Genomic DNA, 24,085 nt, shown 5'->3' with positions numbered 1-24,085 from the left:
GTTAGGGTTGATAGGATAACAGTCAAACAGTTGAAGCCATTATCTTACCATGTGTGCTCGAACAATCTGCTCACCACAACTCTTCTTGTGACTTCATTAAAGCGAAACCTGTATTTGGCATACATCCAAATACGCCATCTGCATATATGTTTAGTAAGAACTATTTATTATTTACGATTAGCAATAAATAAGATGAAATTAACAAAGCCAAGGGTGCATTGAACTTCGTATATTTGCAGGCTATCGGTCATTCACAATCGATTTGTCTTTGTGTTGAATAATGCTAATAACCAGTATTGGCAACAATATTCGAAGGAGCTTTTAACGTAGACGATAACACATTTAAAACAGACTGCCCCAAAATGCGAACGACACATGAAAAAATATTATATAACAATGATATCTTTGTCGCTACGAAAATTAATAGCTAATTCCGATTTCTTGCAGATCGCCAGCAACTAAGACCCGACCTGTTGATCTCAGCTGTATGAACTAAAAACTAAGAGCTTTTGTTTCGCTGTGCAGAAATACTCAAGTTCAGCGTGAATATTTCGAAATAAAGATGATTGAAAACTCATCGATATTTTGATTGCTATTGTAATAAAAAGAAAAATATAATCTCGATAGACACTCACGTACACTATTTAATTCAGCATCTTCCTATTCAACTCAACACCAACGGGTGTTGGCTACTGTGGTGTTTGTTTGGGTTCTATTTTTCCGGCTACTTATGTTCTATAATTTAACGCCGGTATTTGTTTTTGTCGGGCTCTTTCTTTCAGAAGAAAGACTTAATGAATCACCACCACTACATTAGGATTTATTGTTAGTATCATTGTTATAACTAGTGTTATTATTCTCTGTTAATTAGATATTTTTTGAGAAATGTCGTTTGTATCTTTCTTTTACTCCCTCCCTAAATTACCGAGACATCACACTCAATACTACCTTGTGAGTGCATATGATCATTTTTAATTTTTTTTAAAAAAGGACGAGATTTCATATGCGTTTTTAGCATTAACTATCCAGAAGCATTCTTCAATTTGCTTGCCGTCGTTTGTTTGCTTAAGGATAAAAAGAAACGCGCGAAAAGATATCGAAGCATAAAATAGGAATCATCGGGAAAAACAGTTGTCCACTAATGTTTATATCAGTATGTACCTGCGTAAAACTTGAGATGTCAGAAGTAGTTACCAAGCCATAATAACCAGAAATCACATTTGACACGGCATTTCATCATACACATGTTTACGCCGGGCTTAGACACCAGAAATTTCCCTGACAAGGAAGCCTTCGTTGGGTAAATTTGTTTACCTTTACGCCATTCCAACTAAAATGTGAGATATTTCGTCATCTTTTTCTTGAATTATTGAGTCAAGCTGGTCAACTATTGTCCTTTATAATACGATATTTAGCTTGCCCTATTCCGGTCAAAAAAAAATTGGGACAGATTGGAGCCTTAATTTCGCACGTATATTCTTCATTTTTTTTCGATTGCCTTCATTTAAATCTAACATTTTAGCGATTTGAGTCTTCTTCATCACTTGCTTCTTTAGAAGTCTCCTGAATGCATATGTTTTTCATCTGCCCCTGTCTGAGTGGGTGTTTATGCAAATAGCTTCTCAGGTCCTTTTCTTTTTCTCCCTTGTTTTTCTTATTTTGAACATTTTCGCTCAGACTGGTATCATCATCATCAACATTAATAATTATATATCAGTCCATTTGTAGTAGGTTAATATTAGTTAAATTTATTATCGATTTTCGATTACTTTTGAGAAAAACCGTTTGTGCATGAGTTAGGTGTGTCCTTGTTTCGTTATATATATACTAACAGATAAAATCTAAAGGCATGGCAAGACAGTTCCGTTCCAGGGAGGGAACCGGAGCAAAGTGACCAATTCGGCTCTCTCTTACCACTACACACAGCAAGCGCCGTCCTAGACACTTACAATAGTGTATGCCTATTCACGCGTTTTCCCCTATAAAACGCCTACGCACCCCAGTTGCTGGTAATATTGTCAGTTTTCCTATCGTAGTTTAAAAAACACTTGCTTGTTTTCTTTTCACGAAAAGCATACATAGCATACACGACAGCGAAACACTTAGCCGGTACTTTTCCGTCAGGCGAGTGCGATTCGATCATGGGAACAGCAGGCGCATTTATAGAGAAGCTCTAATTGTTGTTGCTGCTGCTGTTGATTCCGCTGCTGCGATAAATTTTCAACCGAATGCATTCACCTGTACTGTGATCGCATTCTGTAAGATGACACCGAAGATCGATTTTGTGTGTGTTTTTGAACAGAGCTTGCTTTTCCATTGTGCTGCATCTACTTTCTCTTCTCCGCGCTGCTCGGATGACTGTACATGGCGGACTCAAGGTGATAAAGGTTCATCGAACAACTGGCGAACGCTGTGGGGCTTTGCTTTGTCTCCCGGTCGAACGGCTTACTGGAGCACAGTAGAGCGGCAATAGACCAGGCTGGCGGGCAACAGTGCCCGAGGATGATTGCCTCTTCCTGTATTTGTTTTTGTAATGGAATGTACCTGCCTCCGTCGTAGCAGTAAAGTTGGCTTTTGCAGTATGTGTGAAACCGCAAAATTTGTGAGTCTAGTCAAGGTAGAGTCACAAGCAAGGTCCAAGTAAATTCTACTGTTTCTGACGCTGCCAACGAACCGCTAATGGGTTCGTTATCATCATTATGGATTGATTTGCCAATGCTTCGAAGGCTAGGGGCAGATCATCATCAGAAATACGATTGTTTTTCTTCTATGCGAAGAACTTCACTCGCTGAACCCCGTCCCTTCTCGACACCCCGACCCCGTCTTGCCCGACCAGCTAGCAAGCTAGTCCAAAAGAGGTCAGAGGCGGAAGTCGTTTCAATCCACGATTGACAGCTGCGCGAAGCCCATTAAAGTTCGCTGGTCGGGGACAGGCATTGACTCCGAACCCGTTGTCTGCAATATGAACGGCACGAAAAAGTGAGTCTTCTTGTCGGAGCGATATATAGTTTAATTAATAATTGGCTAGTTAATCAGTTAGTCACGTTTCTCACGTTAAAAGCATCTAAGCTGAACCGTTTTCAAAACTAAAGACGCTTTCATCTGTTTTTTTTTGACGACAGCAGTAATATGTTAAGTAGTATGTATATGTAGTGGCCCTCGTTCGAAGTGGTACTTAGCAGGATCCTTGGGGATCATACAATATATACTCGTTTTTGTCCTTAGAGAATTGAGTGCTTACCTATCTCGTTATGCATTAGCTCTTTAATCACTTACCAGCGGGAAAATAAGCGACCTGACGTTAGCGGTTCCGTCTATGAGCTTCTGGAGATTGGCGGCCACAATGACCTTATCCCTTCCGTCCACGAGTCCCGCACCGACTAATTCGGCTGCAATACCTTCCGAGGTATCCTACAAGATAGAAGAAAAATAACAGAAAGCACATTATATATATATATATATATATAAAATATAATTTAGTCACAAATTATGTTCAACGATATAAAAGAAGCGGCAGTCTTATACATTTATTTATCTTATTACATCACCGTAAGAATAACAAATGAGCAAATTCGTCCGGCTAATCCGGCTAGTGTTGCAAGCAAATACATAGAAGAATGAACATTTCTAATTTTCAAACATTTCCTGCTTCGCTTACGCGTAACTATGGCTATTAAATTAACTTGGCGCATGCATATATATACGCACATACCTTATCCCTCGTGAATTCGAACTTAATATCGTTGAGTTCTTTCTTGCCGTTTCGTATTCTGAGCGCGAGCTCGACGACGGGAAGATGGGCTATCGAAGAGGAAGCTATGCCTTCTTGGGCCAAGGCGGCTGAGGGGAGGTTTGAATTTGCGCCCAGTAACGTCGCAGGTCCAGGGCCAGCGGGATTCTGCCATATAAGTTGATACCGACAACATGCAAAAAATAGTCACTAGTTTGAAATTATTTCGATATTAGACTCAACTCGCAAAGGAAAAATTTTTGATAAATACCTTAAGTTATGATTGTCAAATGGAGCAGTATATTTCAGCACTCATTTGACAATATATCAATTTATTCCCAAGGGATAAAGTCCGACAAACTTCACATATTGTCGCAAATTGACGCTTTACTTACGGATCCGTTAGTAGGTCCAAGAGTCGTCGATGACACGGGTTGTTGATTTGTGGGCAATTGGCTATTGAATTGCTGTGATTGCGTGAGTCCAGCTGTCATCTCTATACCGAGTGAAGGTGGGCCTGTCGTGCCCGAATCAGACGACGATGTACTTTGGTTGGCCCGAGAAATGGCCTCTTGTCGGGCAGCCAGCTCTTCGGCGGAGACACCTCCGACACTGCCGGTAGATGCCCCAGCTCGTCCACTGCCCGCGCCGCTCTCCAATTCCTCCCCACTGCTGCCCTCCTCCCCATCCGACCAAACCCAGTCTCCCGTCTCTGTTCTGAAAAACCGATCGTGAAAACCGATAATGATGTCAATTAGCGCCAGTTCCAGTTGAATTTGGCATAGCCATTTGATTCATGACAAATGCTATGGATAAGCAGTTCATAGACAAGAAAAATAAAAACAACTCAGAGATGACAGTGATTCGCAATATTACAAGCTTCGTATAGAAACGATGGAATTTTTTGTGCCTATTTCGATACTAATATTTTTAAGATTTTTAAGACTAATATTTTTGCTTATTGTTCATATTTTCAAATAACAATGTAGAAGAAAAAAATCACAAAAAAACAAACGTTTAACATAGCAGAGTACCACATAGAATAAAGAATATTTTTCTTAATATTCTGCTCTAAATATTAGCTGGCTAGTCATATGGCTAGAAATTAAATTATATAAAAAATCATCAACGTAGCATCAGGTAGAGTTTAGAAACAAAACCGTAATGATAAACTCCTGTCATGCATGGTATTTGATGTTAGTCGACAACATGGCTCAATGTGGACCTATGTCATATGTCTATTACACACTAGAAAACACTAAAAAAATTAACGTTAATTTTCTTTTATGTAATCGATCTTGAAGTAACTGAAATTACCTGAAAGTGACTCTAGAAAAATCAATGGTGAAAATCACATGTTGAGAAACAGGTTATTGAATACATTTACACTATTCTTGCAAACATTCTAGATGCTAGAAACGGAAATGCACCTCCAAGTTAACATGGTTTACATAACCTTCTACACATGGAACTGCGTCATGCACTACCAAAGGCACCTATTTCGCCGCTCTGAATACATGTGTCGCCGTTCGTCTTGCCGCTAAAAAAATTTTGACAAATTTGAACGAGGTGAGAACTAACGTTGATTCGCGCAAAGAGAGGTCTCAGAGTGAACTCGTCGGCGGTGGCCTTGAAAAAGAGCCATTGTACATACATCTGTTGAGGCCCAAAGCCCTTCGAATGACACTACTAATCAGCTTAAATGCACGACCAGTTAATCGTATACCTTTTAGAGCAGTCCTTTATACTATATAACGCACTCATAATACATAGCATGTCCGTACGCATACTGCTGCAAACTCTGAAGTAACGGAAAAGCTAGAAGATTTATTATAAAACTAAAAATGACAATTACTGCACCATCCGGAAGTACATTATAAGGCTAGGCTCGTAAATTCTGGCGAAAACCACGAGCCCTTGCTAAAACTGCCGGTAGTGGCCACATTAAAAATCGTTGCTTTTCCTAATATGCGTTACACTGCAGACGTAAGGGACCCATCGACATACTGGCCGGGGTCCGCACTTATAGACCCAGGGCAACTGAATAAGGCAACGGCAGGTCACCAGCAGACCCAGCGGAGTTCTCAAAAGGATATCTTCAGCGAAAAGCAGTAGCAGCTGAAGCTGTTGCAAGAAACCCGAAGAGAATAGACTGCAACTAAAAGCCATCAACTATGTGCGACAGCCAAGCTCGTCCACTGATGACGACAGATTCTGCTACGCTGATAAGATAGAGTGGCTTTAGGTGCAGAGCCGCTGTTCATCTGAGCTCTCATTTTGAACGGAATGCAGTACTCGTCAAAGAACCCTATACTCATACTGGTAGCAATAAATGCCGCAACGCATATGAAAACGTTTAATTGTTCTTCTTCTAATTCTGTACAATAAGAAACGATTTTACGCTTGACCCAATATTGCTTTTTCTTTCTCAGTAGATTGCTCTTCATTTCATACGGATGGTGCGCGAACCAATGCCAGGGCCTTAAGAGGCCACACGTTTCTTTAAAGTTATTAATCGCGATCGTGAACGGCCAAGGAGCGCAGTTCTGTCGATGCTTATGACCTCATAGGTAAACTAGCAGACAGCTAAGCTGTATCCCAGTAGCTTGTGACAGTCGTAAATAAACACCTGCGTATTTCTACAATTGTTTTTGATTAGCAGGATTTTAGGTTTACGGATAGTCAATTCGATTATCTGGTGGGCTAGTTCGCTTTTTTGAGAACCAGTTAGGACGGAAACGACTAACATCTCATCGGGACTTATCTTACTGAACGGTAATACACGTGCTTGCGCTCGTGGTCGAAGCGACTTACCTAGCTTTAACTTCTCAGAACAGACAAGCACTACATTCCGCCTGAGTAAGTGACGTTAAGGTTACTGGGTAGTGTGTGACTGCAGTGAAAAAACGACCACATATAACTGGTAATACAGACCCACAGATGTTAACATCTGTGGGTCTGTATTACAAACGCTGGCTGAGCGTCTAGATAGTGAGTTGATCATAGACAAAGAGCAGAACCTAAAGATAGCTCTACTACAGGAAAATAAGGGTAGATCAAAATAAGTAAAGGTGACGGGGCTAGACGACAGTTACAAGATGCGATCATTCCCTGCGAAGTGTTTTTAGAAACACAGGCACTCCCAGTGGGTTGACTATGAGTCGGCTGATGGTGTCTTGACTATGAATTTCATTCAACCTTTTCTATGAGACTAGAAACTATTGCTTGGCGAACTGAGTATTTGATGCCTATTGAGGAGTGAACTAAGTTTCTTATAATATAAATGAGTGAATTAAGATTCTTCCGCAGCAGGGTAGTCAACGGTATCGACTATCAGAACGAATACTCAAAGACATTTGTTTGTGTTTAATGCATTTGCATAGAGAACTTTCTCTTTTTTTTTTTTATAAAGTAACGGCACATGTATTTTTCGGAACGGCAGGACACCCGTTGCACATCTATTGCATGACAGTCTTCTTGGATAAGGGATACTTTTTCAGAGCGAATGGCATATTTTTGCCGGATTTAAGTTCAAAGAAACAAAGCGTGAAGCATATGACATACGACATTCACGTGAACAACCCTTGTGCAGGTTTCTAAACATGAAAAAGTCGTAGCTTAGAAACTTAGTGAAAGAGACTGAAAAGAGCAACAGCTGCTCAGGTATGTAGAACGCACAAGATAGGCGGGAAAATAACTACCTAATTAAGTAACTTATCTAGTGTATAAAATAAAGTGTGGAGAAGTCGCTCACGAAAAATCATGCTTGTGAAGAAAGGCCTCCATGCATAAGAACATTGTGCTATTCAGAAAAAAATGGGTGCAACGTGAGCTTACCTGAAAGACCCTACATGACTTTGTATAAACAATAAGCCGTATAATAAATATGGCACAAACCGCGGAATCTAACCTTCAATTTCACTATACTGAGACGGTATAAAATAATTGATCTAATATTATTAATAAAATGACCAAAACATCATCAACATTAAGATTTTTAAATGCAAATACCTGTGCAGTCTCCCTGAGGCTCCGGGGTTTCTTTTACTGTGCTTAAGTCGCTGTGCTCTGTGCTCTATCGTGGGTGCACACGACAATAGCGTTTGAACAAGGTAACGTTTATCTTTACTTTTACGGAAGAAGGGATGTTTTAATAACTCTGAGGCAGTTGGCCGTTTCGTAGGGTCTTTTTGCAGGCACTCCGAGACCATCTTCCTGATTGTCTTGCCATAAGCCTTGAAAAGAAGTAACTATTAGAGTTGAAAAGAACTTCTTGAATTAAAAAACAAAGCCAGAAATATCTCTACAAATTTTTATTTTAGTGAAATTCTCTAAAGGAAAATTCTACGCATTATGCAAATTTGTAACAAAACTGAGCCAATAAAATCATATTATCGTTTCTTTTTTCTCATAGGAGAGGAACAATACTGCTATCAAGATAAGAAGCATGCTAAAAAGCTAGTAAAAGGAAAAACTGTACCAGGAAATATGGCTTGGGTGGCACTTTAACGAAGTCAATGCGTACCTTGTATTGGTCCTTATCATCCCCAACAGTTTCAAGTGTTGGGGGGTCGTTCTGTAACGTCAGCATGAGAACTTTCATAGGAGGATACTTATGGTACGGCGCAGTTCCCGTAACAAGCTCCATCGCAGTAATACCTGTAGCAGCAAAAAAAGCATCTTCTTGGTTCAGCACTCGAAATATATGTCTATATTCTGTAGCCTTACGAAATTTCAATAATGACCCTGAAAGCTCGTGTCTTGTTGACTAACCAAAACTCCAAATGTCGGCTTTGAAGTCGTATCCGGTAATTTGTTCCATCACTTCCGGCGCCATCCAGCAGGGCGTTCCCACAAACGTGTGTCGGGATTTCTGTCGAGAAAGATCTCCGCCTGTTGCTAGCCACGAACTGACGCCAAAATCTGTGAACGACACATCCGCGCATATATTGGCACGTTTGTCAGCATCAGCTACAATTAATTCAACTTAATTATTACAACGAAAGCAAAGTAAGTGTCTACCATACTATAGCGCGCAACAGCCACAAGCGACTAAATGTAAAATGAGACATTTTCGATTTCGTAGCCTCGCTTCTGCTACTGTATACCATTCTGAGCAGATGTGTAACGATAATCACGCGACAAATGATAACTGCTAAATGTAGATAATGTATTGCTACGAACCTGCAATTTGTACGGTGCCATCTTCTCCAAGGAGGATGTTTCCGGCCTTTATATCCCTGTGGATTTGCCCGTTGTTATGGAAATATTCCAGTCCCTTAAGCACTTCCCGAAGCACCGTGGCAATTGTCGCTTCATCGAAAACACCCTGTCGGCAGTCTTCAGTCTTCATACGATGCTGTAAAAATAAAGCGATATTGTCAATTTGATAGCCAATATCCTGTAACATTTTTACGACAGTAACTATCAACAACAGACCAGTCCAGGTTCGATGATGAAACTAATGTATGTGTTTCGACTATCTGTTGTTTTTTTTGCAGACTTTGTCAGCCGTGCTATGAATAGAGAATGTTCTATTAAATTGTAAATAAATGTCAACGTTTTTATATCATCATCGAATTATTTACCTTAATTATGTCAAGCAGGCTTCCGCCAGCTAGAAGCCGTATGACGAGCCATAATTCGTCTTTGACCACAAATGAAGTGTAGTACGATACCACATTTTCGTGGTTGCAAGCCCGCATGGCCTGAATCTCTTTCTACAAAAATAAGAGAAAGGGTAAAAACGAGTCATGCAAGTGATCTATTTTTCCTTTGAATATACCATGATTACACGATTTCAAGGTTAATTCTTATCATAGAAAAATGCTAATACTCACGAGCAGCTCGTCCATAGAAGTATTCCATTTTTCGAGGTTGATTCGTTTGATGGCGCATCGTTCCCTGCGCGGAAGGCATAACGCAGCATGGACAATCGCGGTTGCGCCAACACCTAGCCAAACGGGACCATGTACGAAGACACTGTGTGAGAAAAAGGTACTTTTGGGCCAAAGAAATCAAATCTAAAGGCGAGGCAGGTCCTATGGACAAATCGCGTGACGGTTCCTATACGTGTTCGTAGAGCTGGTCGCTTTTCGACTGAGTGTCAGGTAGAGCTATGGCTGCTTGCGAGAAAAACCTGTATGATAGCATGTAATAGTAAATCCTGCTCGTCGGTTTTTCGAGGGTCTGACTACTTTCTTAGATCTGCTAAGGCTAATTAAGACAACTTGTTCAGAAACTGGTACACAACATATTTTAACCATGTAGCTAGAATCCCCGGTAGGCAACAAGAGGCCAGGCATTTGCATAACTTTTTGTTTAATAATATTTAAGGAGCTTCGTCACCTGCTTTTAACTGATACGTCCATTGACGTGAGTTTACACACTATAGCATTGTTTTTTAGTATTGTAAGAACATGTGTACTAAGAAAAAGGCTCAACAATACAATTTATGACGTATCAGCGTAATATCGACAAACACTTGATATTGCTGTGATTGTGTTGTTCAACCAGCCATACTAAAATCTTCATCTAAATTCGCTTTTGATCATATCTACGGGCAAATTTCTGTGCAGCTGTTTGTATAGCTCTCCACAACTCGTTTGTAGTATTCTGATACGCGGCTGGGTTTTGATAAACAGCTGTATAAAAAAAGCCTTGACAAGGCCATAGTGACGCTAGGATCGATAATTACACAACGATGAAGTAGTTACGCTATTGGGCGGATAAAGCTGAAAACAATGGGAATGTTTAAGAGAGAAAGTAAGCACAGCTGATACCTGTGTTAGAGTCGGGCTACCGAGATAAGGTAGAACTATGCCAAGAACATCAAAAACACACGTCATCTCGATCTGATTACAGATCTGAAGCTGATTAAGATATTGTGTGTAGACGTACCAGTAGTGAATACCAAGTAAAGACTGCACTAACATTGAAATAGGGATTCGCAATGTCGGTTTCGGTAGGCTCAGAAATGTAGATAGGCTAACAATTAGATCGATCAGTAAACAATTAGCTAACAATCATTATTATTGCTATGAAAATATGCATAACAGAATTTTATTAGACTTTTATCCAGATCATACACACAAGCCTTCAGGCAATTGTTCCACTGAATGCATCTGTTATATTGATGAATCCGAATAGAAAGAAATAGCTGCAAAAGCGAATGGCAACGACAACCCTTGACATTAGCATAGAGATACAATAGAAAGCCTTAAATATTTTTAGACTATGTATTGTAAATGGAGCTGACTGAGCTATGGAGGAGCGTCCATGTCAAAGTCAACAAAACCTATTTATTATTTTGTATCAGTTGCTAGAGACAATATGTAAATTCTAACGTACACCGCACCTGCCTTTTGTGGACGCGGAAGCTTAGGCCTAAATTTAATTTAAATTGCTTTAATTTATAATGAATATTTTATTTGCCACTACCAACGTCGCATCAGACCGTTTGAACGAATATCAATGACAGAACATATACTATTACGTAATAGAAATACTTGAGCAGAAACTTTCATGTCTGCGTCTCGGTGTTTTTCGTTTTTACATCCGGTTTGGCGAACCGGCTGGCTCTGAAGTCTGCCTATGGCCGGGTTTGAACCTGTCCCAAAGGTTAGCAGGTGAATACATTACTAACTAAGCTATCACGGGATGATCGCTCAGTCTACTACAAAGCACGTTAATTTGGAGTTTCTGTTTTTTTTGGAATTTTGTCCATATGCAGCATGCAGTGTATAAAAGCTGCATAATGTAAACCATTATCCTATACAAATTTTTTGCCATAGTAGTTATTTTGATTGTTAATGTAAATATAGTATAACATAAAGCTTACAGCTTTTGGGTTAGTATAGGCTATACAACGATTTTCGTTTCATTTCAATAATATTACACTCCTAGGAAATTGCCTAAATGTAAGCCCCAGAAAAAAAGCTCCCATGACGTGTATCAACGAAAGCACGACTTTTTTTTTCAAATCCTCACCACATTTCGTACGAACGAATATGTCTATTTTAACCTCTATTCACAATTAACATAGTCATAACATTGCCAACGTTCATTATTCACACAACTATGTGAATTAATTGTTTTAAAATGTTGCAGTAATGCACGTTGCAATGAACACAGCTGTGAGCATTACTATTAAGTTATAACCTGTAATATCCTAGAACAATGCTAATTAGACGTACGTGTGCAAAATAAAACGTTTGTTTTATTTGTTTATAAAGCGAAACCATAAGTAAAATTACGAACGGCACAAAAACGTATGATAGCACTTGACCGCTAACTGTATTAAAAAAAAAAGTCTTGAGCAGACACTTTAAAAAGCTCTTGCTGAAGTTGATTTCGTTTTTGAGCACAATGTTTGATGATGATGATGATGATTTATGCTGACCAAAATGCAAATGATACTGCAGCATAATCAATAGCATTGCATTCAACTTACTGCCAACTTCTGTAATCATAACAACAGTTACAAACCTTTTCAGATCTGTTCGAGATGATATGCTCACACACGAGTATTTCTCTAACAGCTACACGCTAACCCAGTGGAAGATTCGTATAAATGAAAACTCTGGAACCCCCACCCAATGCCCTGCAGCGACAATTATTTATCCAAATTTAATCCAAATAAGGCTTTACGACCTTAATATAGAATATACCTTCCTACACCTCAGAACAAATATGAGTACACCGCAGTTACCACCGCATTAGAAGGTTCAATACATTTCTTCTTTCTGCAGAGACCGAAACCTCTGTTGAAAGTTATTTCCGTCATGCCGTACGGTATTTGCCTATGTTACGTGCCGGAACACTGAATCAAAGCAGCATGGAGAAGTCAACTAGGATTTCGTAAACTAGATCACTATTTACTAACACGGGCGATTATCATTATATCTAGTAAATTATTTTGAAATAATATACGAAGATCAGAGGGGCGTCTCTACCGCATTCACTGCACATGTGCAGAATTTCCGGTTGTCTTACACAAAGCAACATTTGTGAAACAATTTATTTCGAGAAAGTCATGCCATTTGCTGACATAGTATCTAAAATACAAAAAAAAAATGTATTACCAATGTTTTTATTAAGTTCCAAGATAAGTATGCAATAACTTCCCTGACTCGCTTTGTTCTACGATATCTAGCTGAGCTGCATATTAAATCAGTTCTCACTGAAAACTTGCTTCCCCAGCATCCGAACATTACCTAATCAATATTTGTTGAGCCGCTGAGTTGACTTGGCAATTGTCAGTAGACTGTGCTCTTTCTACAAGGTCTACAGCATCTACACCTATTTCATTAGTATTGAGGTTGCCCGTCTCTGAAAATTACATCAAGGAATATACCCTATTCTTTTCGTAAATCAAATATCAACACAGGCAACAGCGTAGTGTTTACGTATGACTGTCTATATAGAGATCAATGAGCTTTTACGTCAGGTATGTACATACGAAGCCGCAGTCGGGGAGGCTTTCTAGCGAGATCAGGGCCAAGTAAGGCTAAGCCAAACTCAGCAGAGTATACTAGCAACGCTACACTGCAATTTCTCGCACGCAGAAGATGCTTTTGTTGGCAATAACAGCCTACAGACAAATTCTTACGAGGTTACCGTACACACATACCGGCGATAGCACGAAGTTTTGCTGTCACCTAAAAAATGTTCATAGCTCATAGAAGCCCTATGGAGGCTCCCACTGAAGACTGGCGATAGTCCGTCGTCGATTCTCCTATGCCAACCAAACCGGCGCTTCTGTGGCCTATTTATTTTTCCTCACGCTTATACAAAGTGGATAAATACACAAACACATATGTAATGACAGGATATATTTTGACCATATTTGACGAGCAGACTTGCCTCACAAAGAATCTCTTGCCTAGAAAAAATTAATTTTTGGAAGAGTATGCCAAAAATTCAAATGTCGTGCGCTAGTAAACAACCCACCCTGCTAAGCTGGGTAGATTTGTTTGACACCGGACAGCAAAATGACATTATAAAGTGGGGAATCAGCGCGATTACAAAATCGAATCTTCCTCGTTCCTTTCTAGAATAGACTGCTTCTGTAAGTTATCCTCATTGCAGATTTCGATAGCAAGTATATCTGAGTGTAAATACGTCCACCTAGGACATTTGCTCGTGCTGTGAGAAATATTTCTACACCCGGTAGATATACTATGGTGAGAGCAAATAGTTACATTTAGTAATAGGGTATTTATACGAGTGGCTCTATCCACTCAGTAGTAGTCACTAAAAGTGAATCTATTTACAATTGCGTCACATAATGAATGCTGCTAGTATAGCGAAAAGCTCTATTATTACATATGAAGAAGGCTGTCCTCGTTGAGTCCTACTCATCATTGTCCATGTTTCCATGGTGAAAAATATAATGCGTGTTTTTCGATCGCGTCACAGCAACTATTTTTAAAAGAAAGCGTTCTAATTTTTTTTCATACGCGCTTCTTTTAGATGAAGCTCGAGTTTCATTCATTGATACGTACACCAATACGAAGAGCTTAACATAGAGTTACTGAGCAAACATACAGCCAGACAATTGTAAAATATCAACAGGCCAGTAAAATAGTAATGAATTAATTTATATATTAACGAGTAGTGCGGTCAATAAATTAACCTCATTTTTTGACGGTTTCCTTTACAGTAACAGTGTGGTAGGGCTAAGAAAGCGTGTGCGGTATCTGTTCGATATAAAAGGTCGACACAATTCAGGTTGCACAGAGAAATGGTCTGAATGAGAAATGCGTTGCCATGACAACCATGAGTATGCCGCCCTGACTGGTTCAAAGTTGAGTATTATTTAGCAAATGGTTACCATGCTGTTTTATAGATGTGTTAGAGAAATCCTGAACAAATCTAGCAAGACCCACCCCGGCTAGACCACTAAATGCAGGCCTACACCGAATAGGTGACTTGTTTACGCAAAAGCCGAAACCGTTACAATAAAATAATCAGGCAACGCAGTCATCACCGGTTGCAAAATGGGTAAATGAAAAAAACGCAGACATATTCTATTTCAGCTTGGCTGCGCGAACAAACCAGATAGCACTTCATAGCATCTGTCGATCACTTTGTTCATCCCTGTACCTTGTACTACTCTCTCTTCAGTTATTGTATTGCTGTTTGCTGTATATCGTGACTCATGATTTTGCGCACTGGGCCTAAATGTACTTCCAGTAAAACGGCTTTATCTTCTGATCTGGGGTACGATCTGACCGCTTCGTTATTCGACAAACTATATGCCTGAACACAGATCGCTGCATCAGATCTTTGTTCTACTACTGAAAGAGCATCGCTTTGAGCCACGACCGATGGCTGGCCAGGCACAAAAAAAGGAAAAAGTGTAACCGTACTGGGCCTTTACGATTTTATCATTCCGAAACAAATTTAAACGTACAGACTACTTTTTAAAAAACCTTCCGGGCCATAATCACAACGAGGCCAGTACCTTTTGTTTGTACACCCAAACAATGATAGCCGCGTAACTATCATACTGTTTCATAGTTTTGACAAGTCCAGAAGGATCTTCCACGATTAAACTTCTAATTAAAGCAAGTTTTTGATGGCATACCTAAACGAAGTGACTCCAACAACTTGTTTACATAGAAAAAATATAGCTGAGTACGTCAAGAAGAAAAAACGAAAAACAAACAATACTTATTATGTCAACTCTCCCACTTGATAGATCCATTCAATCCCAATCAAATATGCTTTTTTTGCAGCGGCGACATCGGGGCAGACAAGGATGCTGAAATTTCTCAATCCGACCGACAATCTCATCAATGTCAGACTCAATTTACCTAGTGCATTCGGTGTTGATAGGTTAATAATGGCGTCATTGATGATTACACAGACTTGGCTGGCGTAATGGAGACTACTCGCGTTGTTCTTACTATCCTCAGCATCGTCATCAGTAGTGCCAAGTTAGGATGAGTGAGACTTCTCATTTCGTTAATGTCTGCGTACCTATAGTGCGCCTACACTGACGAAGGCCATTTCATTACTCGGTGCTTAGTCCGGCGATGCCGCCTCCATCATTAAAGCAATATCCCACGTTGGCTACGTACACATTTACGGACAACAACGCTAAATTACAATATAATCGTCCTTGGCCGGTGTACCCTATGGGCAGGCGCAAAGTATGCCGCTAGGTGCGAATTCATTTTTCGTGTATTCCCGTTGCACCCTTGTCCAGTATAGATACTGCTTGCAGACGAGTTTCTCTGAAGTAAGCACTGGCAAACTCGACCGAAGGTTTAGGAAAATGATCGATTGTTAATGACCCTTATACAATTTCTGTGGTGCACTCACATTCAGTTAAAGAACGATTTATCGACTGCTATTAAATCGGTCTGATAAATTATTTGAATTGAAAGCGAACAAATTCCGGTGCAGTCTTTATTCTCTGTGTATATATTGTAATAAGAGCCTGATACATTGCATAGACATTGTATGTGTTTTTAACTTGTTAAGCCAAAAGTGAAAACAAAACCTAAAGCTTGACCGAGCCATAAAAACGATGTTTTTACGTAGTTGCTAAATCGATGCTTTGTCTAACAATTCGTCCTGCTTTAGCTAATCTTTTAGTCAGGAAGGCCCTCTCAATCGACCGTAATACCAGTTCAATGTTACTAGTTTCCTTGATACTTTACAGATGAAAAAAATAGTGAGAGAGATACTCTTAGTCATTCGGGCAATGCCCTGGTAAAAAAAAACTTGACTGAAATGTTTGCGGCAGCTTAAGATACGGCACGTACTTATAAACACACTAAGGGATGGATCTAAACAGATTGGCACACACGCACGCAAAGATGCCACCCACCCAGAACTAAACAGGACGACCCTTACCGCAGTCGCTTAAGCACAAGGACGCAATACAGGCGTTACATATGCAGCAAAGCTCGACGTTACCAGTTATCCGTTCGATTGGTCATGTAACCACTACACTACGAACACCAATGTATAGACCCATACCGTAACGTTGTCGACCGGATAATAGCTCGTTGCATACTAATGGCTAGGGAACTATTATACAGAAACTAATCGTTCATAGAACAAATCATTTGGCATTCGAGAAGCAGTCAGCAAATCCGTATTTCAAACCTACTTGCCGGTTACTGTTGTTCTAGTAAAACTAGGTGGCGCTTTACCACCACCTTTTTTGTGTGTTTTGACCACCACTTCTAGGCCCTTCTGCTAATTAATTAGCTTTATGGTGAATCGGCAAATGACCATCCTTCCTAGAACCATCCTAGGAGTGCTATCACGTTTGCCTTCTTCGTTGGCAGCTGCCAGACAAATATTATTGCCCTTTACTTTGTATACACTGTTATAGTATGCAGGGGCAGAGCAAATCACACAAGTCTCAATGAGACTAAACGATTCCAATTGCGACGCTGTCGCCCGCCGGCACCCGCTGACTCCACTTGCGTCGCTTCCCTCACGAGGTGAGCATTACCATTTTTGTTGGGCACAACATCGTATTATAATATGATTTTACAACATTGGCGAATGGAATGAATGCTAAAGTCATCGTTACATTGCACTACAGTAAATAACGATTGCAGTTTGCACCGGAGCTCGCCCATAAGAGCCTTTGGCTGAGGCTGCCTGGTCATACCAACAATTAGAACGTGTCTAACGACATAGTGTCGGCCAAGATACGCCACATCATCATCATAGGCTTATGGTTGTTGCGACGCAAACGAGCCGAGTGGAACTGACACATAATGGCCATGTCCCGGTCGTGCAGCTGCTGCCGACGCCAGCGTATTAACGTGTTACCATCGCAGCTGGCACTGATCTCATCAAGCTATAGAAGCACCCAGTGCCGTCGCCAGCTACCGAGCACAATACTGCGTAACGAAACTCTAATACTATTAACCTATTTGAGAATAACACACGGTCATGGGTAACAGAGCGCGTTTACAACAAGTCTATCAGCATTAGAGAAAGGCTTGTTTGCTCTGTCAAGGTTTATAAAAAAAGTTGTAACTTTCATAAAGGTCAAGCGAAGATACAAAAGATATATCTATTTTTAGTGCACTTGAGAGTAAATGGCATAGCGATCCGGAAATATATTATCTAATCAGTAGCTATTCAAGGACATCGATCAGCTCGATAATTTACGCGAACCTACTTATCTACATAAGTGGTAACCGTTGCTAATGAACACAGCCTAAAGTAGAAGCTAGAATGTCGTGCAGAACGTATTTTGATTTGGGCGTAACCTTTAAAAAGTCCGGCGTAATAGGTCATGTGGAGCCTAAATGCCACAGATGGGCGGTACTCGATTCATTTTTAGGTATAACAATGTATCGGTAAATAGGGCGTTACTTGACGAAATCCTCGTCAATTTTCGACAAACAGTTTAGCGTCATTCAGGGCTTGCTAGTGCGGCCACACATGCGACAACAAGCTCCTCAATGCTACATGTGATACACAGAGTGAACCCGGGCAGCAAAAATGGAGTGGGGTAATCGAACAAGCGTCTCACACCGTTTCATCCTGTATATTTCGTTGTTAAGGTCCGTCTTAGTGTATCGGAAAAAAGCTAGCGCCTCCAACAAACTGCTACAATGCTATCCATTAGCGCGAGAATTGCAGGTTGTAATTAGTATTTTAATTACATGAAATCATATATCCAAGACGCGCGAGCCGAAGCCGATGGAGGACGACTACGCGCAGCATTCGGCTGATTGTTGTCGTTCTACTCCTGACGTAGAATACCACTTGGGAGTGCTACACATCGTTTTGTCTTGTGGACACTGACAATTAGAGGGAGAGACAAAATAAACAAGGGTTAAAATTGGACCGATTCTATTGTTTCACTACGACATCGTGTAAAACTGCCGTATATGAAGATCCTCGAAACATGGGTGTCTGTTTGTCCATTAGTTTTCACTAGCTCTTTCATTTTATCCTTTGCCGCACAGGGCTATCTAATCGTTCTATGAGCTACAAAGCGTTACAACACATACATTGAGGCGTCATTGAATGGCTGCTCGAACCGCGCATCGCTAACTGGTCCGGTCAGAACTGCCTGACTTCTACAGACCACTAATATTACTGTAAAGGCACTTAATCACAAACTATATCCGTTATTTTCCTACCAGGACCATAACGCTAATACTTACCGATTACCTCGCCCAGCTCATAATCGTCCTTTGATGCTGGCCACTTAACGGGCTGCTGTTTATCCTCGGTCATCTTCTGACCAGCCGCCACTGTTGCAAGCAAAGCTTGCTGCTGTTGTTGCTGCAACTGATGATGGTGCAGCAACAGTTGTTGTTGTTGTTGTTGATGCTGAGCCGTGCCGCTGTTAGTGACTGATCCGACGGCCGCAGCACCTCCACCACTCACTCCTCCACCCACACCACTAGATGACGGTAATCCGCTGGCGCCGTAATCCAATGAGCCGCGTGCCGCTCCCGCACAAATACTGCGACCACACAGACTGACAGCAGCACTAGCACATGCAGTGCCACTTACGGCGGCTACACCACCACTAATCTCGTGCGCAAGCAGATGTCCCTGCTGCTGCTGCTGCTGCTGCTGCTGTTGTTGTTGTTGTTGTTGTTGCTGCTGCTGCTGCTGCTGTTGTTGCTGTTGCTGCTGCTGTTGTAGTAAAGGATGATGTCCTCCTGCTGCTGCTGACTGAGATGAGGGTGCTACCGCTGCTCCCGTTGCTGCTGCTGCTGTTAGCGATGATGTCGTGTTCGAGTCGTCTGCTCCGTGTAGTAGAGCGGGCGCGGCCGCTGAACCAGCGATTGATATAGCCTGTTTGGCGCTACCTTTTCCTTTTTCCCTGCTACTGCAGCTGCTATTGTTTTGATGTTGCTGATGTGTTTGGTGATAATGGTGGTCAACGGCGCTTGGACCACCGGCCCCGACTCTCTCCTTTTCCGCTAGCGAGCCACTGCTGTGATGCGAGGACGAGCCACCCGGCTTGCCAATCAGTTTCACGTGCGAATTCAGCAGGGCAGCGGTAGCTGATAGACGACGCAGCATGGGATTGCCACCGCCGCCACTGCCGCCGCCCATGGGATTATCGTCGGATATGCGAACCTCACTGGAAGTCAAGAATACAGGAGACAAACAGGTTATATGGAAATTCGTAAAGAGAAAAAGTATTATAGGATTTATGCGCTTACTAAATAAATAATAAAGCTACTAGTACGATTTCTACACAACGAATCAAACAACGAGGGGGAATGTTGCGGCAGTTTGCAAGCCAGCTAGCTCATCATGTCATCTTCCTTTGTAGTACCAGTGATCCTACAGACAAAATCAATTAGATGGTTCTTGTTGTTGCTGCTTAATAATCTCATGCAGTACATGTTTTCTCGTGCTTTGCGTCCGGTACTTGATAAATGACTTAAAATGTTTTATGTGTAAAAATTTGGGTATTTGAATCGCCCGCGTCCACCCGATAAAATTAATCGAGCATCATTACTGCAGCCTTCCACGGGTTGCAAACAGGAGAAGGAGACACGATACGCGTTCGAAAATTCGGGGTAAGGGACAAACGTGAGAAGCTGTGCCGGGAGCGAAAGGGCAGGTTATCGCAAACGCTACAACATGGGCATAAAAAAGGGTGTTACCTAAAGGACGACGCAAACTAGACCCAGATGTAGAGAGCGATGTTTTTTAGTTACATCGTTGGTTTCTTGCAGTGCTTCGCGTTCTTGTTTGCGATTACGAGTGCGCGCGCGTCCAAATCAAACCAACGTTGCGGTGAGAGAGGGATTCGACGAGTTTTCTTTCTCAATGGGAAAGAACGAAAAATGGGGACTGCGCGCGAATTTTTGAATCTGAGATCGTGCCATCGAACTCACGTTTGCAGTAAAAGTTTCTGTTTGTTACTGCTAAGATAGCTTCTCAGTGATACAGTGTGAGTTAAGAAACATCGCATGTTACAGTAGGCCATTAGTAACACAGATCGTTCAAGCTAATCACGAGTTTGAATAAATGCACGTCTCGATCAGTTCGCGTAGATATGTTAGTTTGCGCCTAAAACACATGTACACGCTCTCAATTTTCTATCGCTACCGATTTGCCAGCGTTCTAAATAGTATCGGTTTGAAATCTAGATGGAATCTATTGAAATGGCTCACATTTATGCATCAGTATTATTTCTAACTAGATGATTTAACTTGCCACCGAGAAGTATGCTTAGTTATTACCCACCTTGCATCCTTGAGGCTGCCCCTTCTCTCGAAAAAAAGCTTTCCGACGTTCATATTTGATAGTCCTTCGTTGACACTCTTCTTTGTCCACACACGTTTATCACAGTGTAGATATCACAACAGTAGCAATATGTCTCGAAGTTCAATAAACTTTCTTAAAGTTCAACCTGGATTTCAGTGGGTCGGTTGTGTGTTTTCGTATGCACGACGACTTACTGGTTATGCCCAATCTCGTTCGTTCCGCTTCTCAACTGCAAAAAAAAAAAGGACCAAATTCACTAAACCTGCTGTTCGTCAAATACAGGGCCTGTTGTTTTGAATATTTTTAAAGTGCCTTATTGCCTGGCCTGAACGATCGGGCTTCTGATCGAAGGTGACGAGGGCCCTCGGCTTTGAATCGCGCAAATAACATCATACGCATATGACGCAGTTTGCAAGAACAGAGAAACTTATTGACTCATTCATGAAAATTAGCCTTATTACAGTAATCTCTGAATATTGCAGGGGTTAAACATAAAAATGTACTGCGGAAGCAGACGTAAATGACAACGACTCGTATAAAAGAAGATACAATCCAGTTTAACAAGTATTTACCTATAGCATTTAAAAAAAAAGGATCCGATATAAAAGAGTTTGAGGTTAGAAACAGTCCAATTTGCTTCACAGTTAAATGAGTTAAATAGATAATGAAATTTAATATCTATCAATTTGGAGCTTATTACAATACAGTTATAAAATCAGTGACTATCTAGATTACTAACTATATTATCGTTTCTGGATTCCAACCACAAGTACACTCCATATAATAACAAAATCTCAAGTTATTTATTAACAAAAAACACCAATTAAAACTAATTACATCTGCATCAAAGCAATTCCACACTGGATTCCTCAAGATAACCTCTGAACGATCCTTTCCTTTCATTTCATCAAAGCAGATTTCTATATGTACATAAAATCTGTATGTATGTATTTCAAGTGTTTGCATGTTATTTGACGAAGGCGAAGGAGTTTGATTAATTAAAAACGCAAAATGTATGGCGAATATAAAGTCACGAGGCATGAGGATTTCCTGCTGCACCTTTCAATGAAAACCATCACCTTTTCTGCATTTTCAACTTCGAACATAATAATGCACTCTTTGTACACGAAAAAGTAGTGGGCTAAACTTTCCGAATAACGGCTTTCAATCTGGGATTTGCAATCAAAGCAGTTTTAAGACAAAGTGTGAGGCCTATTTCTACAAATTCAGGACCACTCATATTTTAGGTCCCTAGTAATCACTGCTATGCTATGATGTAGTGTGTAAATGTGTTCCTTCCACCTGAAACTATTACCAATTCGCTGTTAGACGCCCGTTTATTTCACCCCGCTCCTGTGTTTACCTATCCACTCAAGTCTTATGCAGTAGTTAACCATAACCTTCCTTACTTTGTTATGGGGTCGCATTATGCTGCTGACACTTAATGCGATGCATATAAAAATGGCGAGACAAAATACTACTGTTTAGTCCTGGTACTCTTGTGTTTAATACTACTTATAAAGTATGCCACTAGTAACTATTTGAACATATTCAGAAAAGTGGTTTGTGGTTTTTGGCTAATAGTGAAACCATCTGTAGGCTAGTCACTACTGGACCTATGTGATAACAATAACGAAAGACTCGATGGCCCTGAGAGAGGCCGTGTATGGTGTTTTTCCTACCGCTTGGTGTGGTACGTTCCACGCCGCAAGAGTACCACGAGTCGTTAGTTTTGAGTATGAAAGTAAATTATTTTAGGCGTGGGGTTTTCTCGCAGGAACTCACCAAAATACGTGCAAAATAGCAACTGTGAGAATCCATCATGCTAATTTCATGTGCATTACATTTTTCTTGTGTAAATTTTACGCTCCAGGACAGGTGTGGCTAAATAAATGCAACACAAACTATATTCGCTTTAAATAAACGTAATATAATTATAAGATATATACATTCCTTATAAGTCAATTAGCGAAGTTGTTGTTCTTGGATTGTGTGCCACGTGAACTTATGACTGCAACAATTAAGTGGTCGAACTAGGAGATCCGATTGAACATTTCTTTAACTTCCTGGAACCTAACAGCATTAAACAAAAGCCGACACTTAAGTCGGAATTATTCATCGTTCCAAACTGAGGGTTGGGCAAAAAATAAGTCTACGGCCCAACTTAAAAGGGTTAATACTTTATGCTTTCAAAAACGCAATTCAAAGCCGGATTTAATATCCAATTACGACGCAACCACGAAATGGCGCGACCACCGCGAAAACACAGCTGAGTAAGATTTTCTTATGTTACTATTTATACCCGATAGAATTCGACGCAGAAATTAGATCCAGCTGTAGTTGCGCCTTGAAAAGCATCGTTGGACAATAGCATGTGCTTCAAGCTCGTAACATATCGTTATAAAGACAATATTATATTCAAACACGTGTTTATCCGAGATGCAGCACTTACTTGAATATACCTAAAAATTATACCTACCCAATGTGTCTGATTTGTATTCATCGTGGGAACTTCATTTCAAAATCTATCGGTAGCAATGAGCTGCGGTAATTAGATAATGAAGAAGACGTTACTTATGCAACACGAACATTGAATTATAGAACGACCTGAGTGCTGTAGACATCAGTGCAGGCTCCTTTTTAGCAAAATCCATTTAATCCATGTAGTCTTTGATGGCACTTCCCTACCATTCAGCATAGCCATACGTGAGAGGTTTTCAAAAACTTCGCTCACGAATTCAAGATGATTTTAGCACTCAAATAACTATTTTTTTTCACTGGCCTGAACTGAGTGATTAACGCATGCCTCTCGTTGCCATAAAACAGTACTTTGAAAAGCATTCATAGTTTTTTCTCTCATCAAACTCGCCTTATTACAGGTTATACAGAGCATGTTTTACAAAGCTCACGCAGTTTCATGTTTGACTTTTGCGTAACCAAGTATTGGCTGAACTTATGGGTATATCTATGTAACTCACGGCCTATCATCAATCGGAACTGGTCGCTTGCTTCTTTAAGACACTGTGTCACTGAATACATTTTTTTGCCTCAACATTGTACTTGTGCCGAGATGGAGACGCGTGGACAAATTACGGCTCTCTTTTCAAGTACTTTCACGTCTTTGTT

At 40.6% G+C, this 24,085-nt stretch overlaps 1 protein-coding gene across 4 annotated transcripts in view; it reads right to left on the bottom strand.

Annotated features, from left to right (window-relative positions):
• Positions 1-214: 214 nt before the first annotated feature.
• Positions 215-24,085, bottom strand: part of LOC111262464 (serine/threonine-protein kinase OSR1) — a 45,314-nt gene continuing 21,443 nt past the window's right edge. Inside the window, exons 1-13 of one of the 4 annotated variants that reach the window (XM_022836755.2) lie at positions 23,938-24,056; positions 20,939-21,188; positions 18,886-19,820; positions 9,571-9,683; positions 9,319-9,450; positions 8,915-9,089; positions 8,504-8,653; positions 8,256-8,389; positions 7,742-7,965; positions 4,126-4,447; positions 3,713-3,898; positions 3,277-3,411; positions 215-2,955 (exon numbers count right to left, since the gene is read on the bottom strand). In XM_022836755.2, coding sequence (XP_022692490.1) covers positions 2,878-2,955; positions 3,277-3,411; positions 3,713-3,898; positions 4,126-4,447; positions 7,742-7,965; positions 8,256-8,389; positions 8,504-8,653; positions 8,915-9,089; positions 9,319-9,450; positions 9,571-9,683; positions 18,886-19,820; positions 20,939-20,991 — 2,637 coding nt within the window. In that variant the 5' untranslated portion in view covers positions 20,992-21,188; positions 23,938-24,056 and the 3' untranslated portion in view covers positions 215-2,877. Of the gene's footprint in view, positions 2,956-3,276; positions 3,412-3,712; positions 3,899-4,125; positions 4,448-7,741; positions 7,966-8,255; positions 8,390-8,503; positions 8,654-8,914; positions 9,090-9,318; positions 9,451-9,570; positions 9,684-18,885; positions 19,821-20,352; positions 20,458-20,938; positions 21,189-23,548; positions 23,663-23,937; positions 24,057-24,085 lie in introns of those variants that run through there. The other 3 variants (XM_086969135.1, XM_022836754.2, XM_022836756.2) reach the window with 3 other exon arrangements.

The sequence above is a fragment of the Varroa jacobsoni genome, unplaced genomic scaffold (assembly GCF_002532875.2).
Source record: "Varroa jacobsoni isolate VJ856 unplaced genomic scaffold, vjacob_1.0 scaffold_664, whole genome shotgun sequence".
Lineage (NCBI taxonomy): Eukaryota > Metazoa > Arthropoda > Arachnida > Mesostigmata > Varroidae > Varroa > Varroa jacobsoni.
This window is presented reverse-complemented; position numbering and strand designations above follow the sequence as displayed.